This window comes from Cynara cardunculus (genome assembly GCF_001531365.2).
Source record: "Cynara cardunculus var. scolymus isolate 2C chromosome LG 13, CcrdV1, whole genome shotgun sequence".
Classification (NCBI taxonomy): Eukaryota; Viridiplantae; Streptophyta; class Magnoliopsida; order Asterales; family Asteraceae; genus Cynara; species Cynara cardunculus.
Window position 1 is genome coordinate 222732 of NC_037540.1, and position 9386 is coordinate 232117.

The 9386-nt window shown below is 37.7% G+C and overlaps 2 protein-coding genes across 6 annotated transcripts in view; one reads left to right on the forward strand and one right to left on the reverse strand.

Moving 5' to 3' along the window:
* LOC112525741 overlaps positions 1-3327 on the forward strand; it is a 9957-nt gene extending 6630 nt beyond the window's left edge. For 3 of the 5 annotated variants that reach the window (XM_025135982.1, XM_025135983.1, XM_025135984.1), the window contains one exon: positions 664-3327. In XM_025135982.1, the coding sequence (XP_024991750.1) occupies positions 801-2966 (2166 nt within the window). In that variant the 5' untranslated portion in view covers positions 664-800 and the 3' untranslated portion in view covers positions 2967-3327. Of the gene's footprint in view, positions 1-245; positions 540-663 lie in introns of those variants that run through there. The other 2 variants (XM_025135986.1, XM_025135985.1) reach the window with 2 other exon arrangements.
* Positions 3328-4180: 853 nt separating this feature from the next.
* Positions 4181-8958, reverse strand: LOC112525690 (F-box only protein 6-like). Its single transcript, XM_025135913.1, has 2 exons — positions 8658-8958; positions 4181-5550 (listed from the first exon to the last, which is right to left on the reverse strand). Exons 1-2 carry the CDS (start codon positions 8831-8833, stop codon positions 4311-4313), a joined length of 1416 nt encoding a protein of 471 aa, XP_024991681.1. The 5' UTR covers positions 8834-8958; the 3' UTR covers positions 4181-4310.
* Positions 8959-9386: the final 428 nt, after the last annotated feature.

Consider the following 9386-nt stretch of genomic DNA (forward strand, 5'->3'; position numbering starts at 1 on the left):
AGAGTGGGGAGGAGTTACTATGCCTAATTATTAGCGGGTAGATGAAAGGGTGAGGAGTTATTCCTCTGCCTACTTAATGTCGTGGGTTATTTAAAGCAGGCTTTTTACATTCGTTATTTTTCATCCTTGGTTTTCATTATCAAAGTATTGTGTAATTGGAGACATTGCCCCTCTCGAATCGGGCCGATTATTTCAGTTCCAATCAAAGTTGCCTGCTTGAATTTTAGATCTTATCACAATGTCTAAGGCATGATATGTAGACCTATACATGGCTTCGATGTGGGATAAAGGCTTTTGTGTAAACTATTCATTATGCGGCATTCCACAAATAGCTTCCCCCCAATATATAATGCCAGTATGTATGTGTGTGTATGCCTAAGAATAAAGTAGGTAGGTGATTAGCTGCCCTTGTCAACACCTAAAATTATCCTTAGTCATGCCCTTTTTATGGTTCTGGAATTTAAATCTATTGAAGCTTATTTCAAGTTATAAAATTTCAGTTGTTGAACTTTCTTCCAGAATGAGAAATATTTGACATGGTATTATTTCTTGTTATGGATATTGTGGCCCATTCATTTTATTTATTTTGCCATAAAATCTAGAATTTGGATCTTAAAAATTGTTGATCCAACCTTATTTATGAATGTCGTGATTTTGAATCAGGGAAAAAATTTATTGCTTTGCTGGTTGAATGGAGAAACGCAAAAGGGATTAGTCGATGAGGCGTTTAATCTTTGTGCTGACTTTGATGTAAATTGTATATTTCAAGTGGCAAACAAGACTAACCAAGTACGAGAAAAATGGAGTGCAATAGAGATGAAGCGAAGAGGGCGAAAGAAATTGCCGAGAGGAAGCTTTATGCAAAGGACATTGCAGGGGCAAAAAAGTTTGCTTTGAAGGCCCAATGTTTGTATCCTGGCCTTGATGGTATTTCTCAACTACTAGCAACTCTGGATGTCTATGTTGCTGCAGAAAATAAAATAAATGGTGAATCAGATTTTTATGGGATACTTGGTGTCAGCCCATCGGCTGATGATGATACTGTGAGGAAGCATTACCGGAAATTAGCTTTATTTCTTCATCCTGATAAGAACAAATCTGTAGGGGCAGATGGGGCATTTAAGCATATCTCGGAAGCATGGAGTTTGGTGTCTGATAAGGCCAAAAGATCAGCATATGACCAGAGGAGGAATGCTAAACTTTTTAAGCAAAATGGAGGAACAACAGCGCCGCCGCCACCACCAGGGCAGAATGGTTTCTACAATTTCACAAGAAGTACAACCACTCGAACAAAGGGTACAACTACTACCCCAAAGGATAATACCAGTGCTACCACGAGCACTGGTCCCACCTCAGATCCTTTGTCATCTAATAAACAAACGAATCTGAAGACATTTTGGACTGTATGCCATGGATGCAAGATGCAGTATGAGTACTTAAGAATGTATCTACATCAAAATCTCCTCTGCCCCAATTGCCATGAACCCTTTTTGGCCATGGAGACTCCGGCACCAAATACCAAAATTTCTACTAAGGCTTCAAAAAGTTCCAAAGGAGCCAGCAAGAACTCATCTAACCCAGGAAGGCACAGGACAACAAGTCAAAAAGGGGAATCAGGGCATTTTGGTAATCCATCTAATCACACAGGCTTCCAGTGGGGCCCATTCTCAAAGACAACTGGTCCTGCATCTACTGCTCAAGCTGCAAGCATGGTTCAACGGGCTTACGAGAGAGTAAAAAGGGAGCGAGAAGAAGCTCAGGCAGCCATTAGAAGAGAGGAAGCCTTAAGAAGGAAAAAGAACTCAAAAAGAGCAGCAAACCTTTCATCATCTGGGCACTTAAATTCTGTGAAAAGAAAACAGGGTGCAGAAGATGTTAACTCCACGAGTTTATATGGACTAAAGCAGGGTAACATCGGACTGGTTGATGCCATGAAAGGTGTCTCAATTACTGATATTCGCACTCAACTTGTTGAGAAGGCGAGGACTGAAATCAGGAAGAAGTTGCAGAAATGGAGCTCAGAAAGTGTGCTTAACTCTAAGGTTGGAATGGAGGACAGAGTAACTGAAAAGGCTGGCAGGAAAGAGGAAGAAAAAGATGGGGATGATTCGATAAATGGAGACTCAACAAAGAATGCCATCGAGCCACTCATGATCCATGTTACAGATCCAGATTTTCATAATTTTGATCGGGACAGATCCGAAAGATGTTTTGGAGAAGGCCAGGTATGGGCTGCATACGATGATGATGATGGGATGCCGAGGCATTATGCCTTGATTCGCAAGGTAATTTCTATGGACCCTTTTAAGATAAAGGTATGCTGGCTTAATTCTAGAACCAACAGCGAGCTGGATGTGTTTTCTGGGTTCTCGAAGGCATTTGGTGAATTCAGAACAGGCAAGCATGAGATCCTTTCTGTCTCTAATTATTTTTCACACAAGGTTCATTTTTCAAAACTGGCAAATGGGACTCTTCAAGTTTATCCTAGAAAAGGAGATATTTGGGCTCTATACAGATACTGGTCTGCTGAATGGAGTGAAGAAACACCAAATGAAGTAAAACACAAGTATGAAATCGTTGAAGTTGACGAGTTGGATGAAGAAGCAGGAGGTTTCACCGTTACTCAACTTGTCAAAGTTGCAGGCTTCAAGACAGTGTTTCACAGGCATCTAAACCCTAAGGAAGCAAGGACAATACCGGAAGGTGAAATATTCCGGTTTTCGCATCAAATACCTTCATACTTGCTAACCGGTCAAGAAGCTCCCAATGCTCCAAAGGGATGTCGTGAGCTGGATCCTGCAGCTACTCCTGATGAATTTCTTCAAATTATAGCCGATGTACAAGAAGCAGAAAACATTGATGATGAAAATGATGAAGGTTTGGGCAAAGATTTTGCTTCGAAGAGTAATAACGAGTCAGCAGTTTTAGCTGATGTTAAGGAAGTAGTGAACTTGGACGATGAATAATGGTCGAGTAGCAATTCAATTCGTTACCCCTGGAAAATTTCCGCATGGGTGTGAAGGTTTTTTGCTTGAGTTTGTCCCGGCTTTTCACCTGCAGTGATCGATGAAGGAAGAAATTACTATAACGAGAGGTGAGTGTGCATTATGCAGATGGGACACTGTGCATAATAGTTTGTCCAGAAACTGCCTTTATACTGGATATATATATATAGTCCTTTTTGGGTACTTATTTATGTTATATTTCAAATTGATATTGTACCTGAAGAGCTGTAACAATGCCTGTTTTGATTTTGTGATTCGAGGTCAAAACATCACATATGAATACAGTGGGATGATGGATATTATTAGTATTTACTATTAAAGGTTACTTTGGTTTCATTATGACATTTAATTCTTGTTTCTTGGTCTCTTGATTTCATGATACGTTACTTCTCTCTGTTTTTGCGGAGATGACAAATGTCCAAAGGCCTGTATGTTAACAATTTAATGAGCTTAATAAGATTTACAATTTATTCGGTTAACTAAATACCACTTGGTTATACTTAATCATATAAAACGTTGCTTATCCATTAAGTTTTAGAAAACCAAGTTTTTTCCAAATCTGCTTCTCCAAAATAAAAATACACACTATTTTCATCTATGAAAAAATCCTCTCAAACAAAAACTGTCTTAATCTATATAAACAGTTTAATCCGCACGGACAACTTTATCAATACAAGACTTAATAAAAAACCAATCAAACAGCTCCTAAATATGATAATTAACTGTTTTACAGGTCTTGAAGTTTATACAATTGTGTATCTTATGTAAAAGTACTATAAATACGTTTTCAAGATTTCTTATGTAAAAGTACCAATCAAACAAGCCCTAAATATGATAATTAACTGTTCTAGGGGTCTTGAAGTTTATACAAATTGTCTATCTTATGTAAAAGTACTATAAATACGTTGACAAGACTTCTTTCAAGTCATTTTGAAAGGTCATGTCATTTTACAATAGAACTAACTTTCCATCCCAATAACATAAAAAGACTAATATAACACTTCATTTTAAAAGTGTCATAAAAAACTTGTTAAGATGTTCAAAATCATCCCATCAATTTATTGAAATTTACTTATACTAGACAATTATTTGGTCCTATAAAACAATGTATTAGAATATTTAGACATATTTAACATCAGAATTTGTTATAATGTAATTTTTACATATTGGGATAATGGAATAAAACATGATTAATATTACTACAAGGACAATTGGAATTGGAATTGAAGTTGAAGTAATATATGTAGCATTACACAAAGGGTGATTGCATCAACCCACTACTAAAACTACCTGGGAAACCACATGTTAAGCCTTGGCAGTCAGACAAGGATGAAAGGCGGTCCCACAAGCAATCCATTGTCGTTTTCGACTGTGTGGGAGCACACAGTTGGGAACTCTCAACCATTCTTTTCTCAAGATATCATAAGTAACCAATCGGTTCATCATTTTCGATCGAAGCGATAACATCAGCAATCCTCTGTTACCCAAACAAGACATCTTAATGTGCTTTCCATAGAATTCTAAGCACCATATATTTGGCATTCTGTCAACCTCCTTCCACAAGAGAGTCATTTTCTGAAGCTCCCATATGCATACGCAAGTAGCTGCGTTTTTCGTCAGCAACCCCACCAGCATGATCCTCCCGCCACACTCCGCCAGACTCTGGTCGCTCAGGTGGACAGGGGCCGGGACTGTAAATTGCTTCCAAACTCCAGTTTCCATGTCATAAGACACAATCCCATCTGGATCTGACCTCAGGAAATACATCGAACCGTCTACACACACTGCCTGTGACCTGAAGTTTAACGACAATGGTAGCTTGATACAAGATGGCATACTTCCAGGGCATGTCCAGGTGTTCTTTGTGGAGTCGTAAACTTCATACTCACCATCGGAACCAACCCACATGATTTGGTAACCACCGTTAGCTGATTTCTGGTTCAGGGTCATCCCTACGGCTACTCTTGACCAGACCTTGACCGATCTAGCCTGCAACTCTCTGAAAGATCTGGTGAGAGGATTACACACATAGAAGCTCCTATGTCCGATGTCAAGAAAACACAGGAGGCCACCGGCAGAAGCCACAGGCAATATGATCATTTTTGTGGGTATGGCAGGAACCGTGGGGTGGTGCCATTTTCTTGATACAGGGTCATACATAGCTCCGGTATTGACATTTTCATGAGTTCGGGTGTAAAACCAAGGTTGGGGTTGAGGGACTTGAGCACATTGAAGGGAGAAGCTATTTGAAGTCAGCAAAGAATTCCATTTCTGGCAAACTGAGCGGAACCGGAAGAAGGTGGCAACAGGAAGTCTTGCAATGACAGCCTCATGTAAGTCTTCGGGGAACTCTTTCCAGATTTCCTCTTCCATAGTCTCATTTGAACTAGAGGTTTCGGCTAATTTTCCTCGGCTTCGCTCCTTTCGAGCTCTCTTAGAAGGTGGAGCCTTACCAGGCTCCAACATCTGGAACCTTCCAGCCTTCATTACCAGATTGTAGCAATCATCTTCTGAAGGGTTATCTTCAAGGTTCAGAAAACACCATCTGCAAAGAAAATTACACTGATGAATAGTCATGGTTGCTTTATACAAACTTTGAAGGTCAACACAAGATGATATACAATGAGATGGTAATAGAAGGTGTTTCTATCAAAAGGAAACGAATAACACGGCATTGCTGAAATATCATAATACTGACAACAAAATATGTGCAATTCCGATAGATAATTACACATGCTATTAAAACTTCTGGGGTTCTTTAGGTTTGCATGCATACACACATCTTTTCACGTGCAATAAGATCTTCTAGTGGGCTTCTGCATCAATGCATGCCTCATCTGGATTTTTTTTTTGGGGGGGGGGGGGGGAGTGTTTCGGATATCCAGAGTATGCCTGTCATATGCCATTTGCAACTACAAGACTGTTTGGAAGCTTAACTACGGGCATCACCAGAACCCAAACCAAATGAAAATTATTACTTCTGGGTGCAGTGAAATTCCCTCTTCCCCTGCCGTACTCCAGTTTGGTAGTTTCCACAGTCTGTCCAGAGTCAAGTCTTGGCCTTTGTTCTTTAATGGGCGGTTGAATTTAGATTATAACAACTCAAAGAGATAAAAATGTGGCATTTGTCATAAGGGATATCAAGAAGTACTCCCAAGGGTTCCCAGTAATATCAATGCTGTTCCTTAAGATCTACTACAAGATGAGATACGGATGCTTTAACTAGATGATTCAAGGGGAAATATCATTATGGGTGTAGTTAATTCATGCCCAAACAGGCTTTAGTGCATAATAAATATGCACAAATAAATAAAAGATTTGAAATCAAGAAATTTGTGAAGATTTCATCAGCTCAATTCCCAAAATGTGTATGATTGTTTAGAGTTCCTTTTGTCCTTAGAAGGATAGAAAGAATAAGCCAAATATTGCTTTAAAAAAGAGAACATGAATCCAAAAAGAAAAAACAAAGGCAAGCCATGTGACAAATGGGACCAATACTAGGCAGTTGTGATCAAAATAAAGGGTTCTATATCTACATTACTACATATACTATTAGAATGATAGTACTAGCAGTTTGAATTTTGTAAAAATGTAATTATCTTCAATAGATAAGCCATTTCTTTATTTTCCATAGAAACCAATAATATGGAAATAGTTGACAAATATGTCAAGAGTAATGTAGGCTAAAAAATTGGTGATTCCATCATCCTCAAATCAACTTGTCTAGGTTTAAGTAGATACACCCACACGATTTTTTCCAAAAGAGTACTTTTGGCATGTCCATTTCTGTGCAACTAGAATCAGCAGCTCCTGTAAGTGTAAAAAGGAGCATTGATCTTCAAGGAGTGTTCATCAATGAAATTTCCATCAGTACTCTTAGCAAAGGTAGACGCTTGAAAAAGTCACAAAACTGGTTGGACTCTTATTCTACCAACTGCAATTTATGGATGATTCGAGTTTCTTGGCCTCCCTTATGAATCCTCAATAATACACAATAAAGGTGACAAGACAACAATCTACACACACACTTAATATATAATTCAACCATTACTACTGCTAAAAAATACATTAAAAAGGAAAAGAGCAAAGAAACATACTATTAGTGGAGAGCAATTATTTACATTGAAAGCAATCTACCTTCTTGAGGCAGGTAATTACCCTTTTTTTTAGAAATTTTTACAGTAGCTGATTCTTGCAAGTCAAAACATTATTAGTACACAACAGATGTATTCATATGTGACATTTCCAGGTACAGCGTAAAAGCAAATTTTTCTCAGTTGGCTGCCTCATATAGAGGTTTCCCTGCACCTGGGGATTTGGGGGACCAAGGAATTTATCATAAATACTGACTTTATACCATAGTAACGGTATATTATATGAATCAACTCAGTGAATTCACTAAACCTGAGAATCTCTAAGGTTGAATGTGTAAGGACTTTGAGGGTTCCAATTGAAAACATTTTAATATGAAAAGCACTGTGCAGGCCAAGATATTTGTAAACAACTACAAATACTCATGAATAATTTATTGGGAACGGGGATCCTCCAAACAGCTTTAAATCTGAATATGTGAATTTTCACTCCAAAAATAGTGTCAATGGTCAGGATGAGTGCACTAACTCTGTAGTTGCACATGTTGCTCGTCCAATGATTTTTTGTAATATCCACACTTATATATATATACAGGCTGCTGACCGTACAGTCTTGTTTTAGTTAAGGGTGAGATCCCCGATCTCACCTTTCTTTTCTTCCGGAAATACATTAACATAGAAAAGGAACACCAACACATCCTCATTTCACATATGAAAACAAAAATCAATATCCCCTACTTGTAGCTTCCAAAAGTCATAATTAAAAGGCTCTATAAGACCGAGTGTAGGTCAAATCCAAAAAAAGCCCTAATTTTGATGCCTCCTCACATTTGACATACCTAAATAACTCATATACATGAGAAATTGTAACAACGCACTACTGAATCAATTGGTTCCTTGCATACAAATGAGATTCAGCAAACACCATCACAACCCTTCCTGTGGAAAATCTTAAATCATGTGCATCATGTGTCTTCTACGCTCACGTCAACTAGGAAATTGTACTCAGGCTTGAAAGCAATTAACTTAGTAAGCCATGGAAAAGGAAACAGGCAAAAACTTTTAGCACAGAAAAACAAAATGAAAAGCAAAAACATAGAACATGTATAGAAAAGAAAACACGTTAAAAGATCAAGCTTTCACTCATTTAACATGAATATAACAGTACGCTTTCTATAGGTATTACTTGATAAATCTCGGTTTACAAAAGGCAACTAACATTGATTGGAACCACAATTCCATCTAATCAAAATGTTCAAGCTCATAATAAAACAAACTACAATCAATCACATAGATTAATATGAACTGCTTTTCAGACAAACTAAATTCATTACAAAAGCACTCACCAACAGAGACGAAGCTAAAAGTAACAGCAACAACAAATTTCGAATTCATAGAATTTCAATCCAATTGATCGATTCAATTTGACTAAGAAAGGAACAATTTCCATAAAATAAAAAGAAGACCGATTACAAAAAAAATAAAAGTCAAATTATACGCATAGGTAAAGTATGAAAATCGATCTAAATAGCTAGGTAAACAAGGGCATAAAAAGAATCACCTGTTATTACGAAGTTGTGGCGGCTGTCCGAGTATGGTGGGAGGTTGATGATGAAAGATGTAGGGAAGATGAACGGCGGGAAGCGGCGGAGGAAGAGGAGTACCGTAGAGGTCTAAGAGCTCTTGAACTTGACCGATGAGCTGCCTCAACATGGCCAGCCCTTCTACAAACAACATTTACATATCACCTCCTTCTTCTTCATCATCATCATCATCACAATCATAATAATCCCTCCGCCATCATCATAATACCCCACCTCCACCCCGTTTCTCAACTCTACAACAAAACACTTTCTCTCTCTCTCTCTATATATATATATATATGTATCTATATGTTGTATATATCTATCTATGTGTGTGATTTTGTTGTTCTGTTTTTCTCTGGAGAAAGAGGGGAAAATGAAATTGGCCTAATATTTATTCTTTTATTTCTCAAATTTATTTTAATTTCCACGTCGGCAGGCCCATAAACTTCATGAGTAGTATTGACCAGTACGCTACTTTTGTCCCTTTTCCATTTCCCCCCAATTCTGTCTTCCCATTTTGCCCTTCTAATCACATACTCTCTTTTTTTTTCTTTTTTTTTTTTATAAATTATAAATCATATATCATAAATCATTTATCAATTAAGTAAACTAGGGGTGAATAGAAAGTCAACATATCTAATTGAAATCAACTTATTATAATTGAATATTCAATTGTAATTGGATGAATATGATAGAAAATCTCG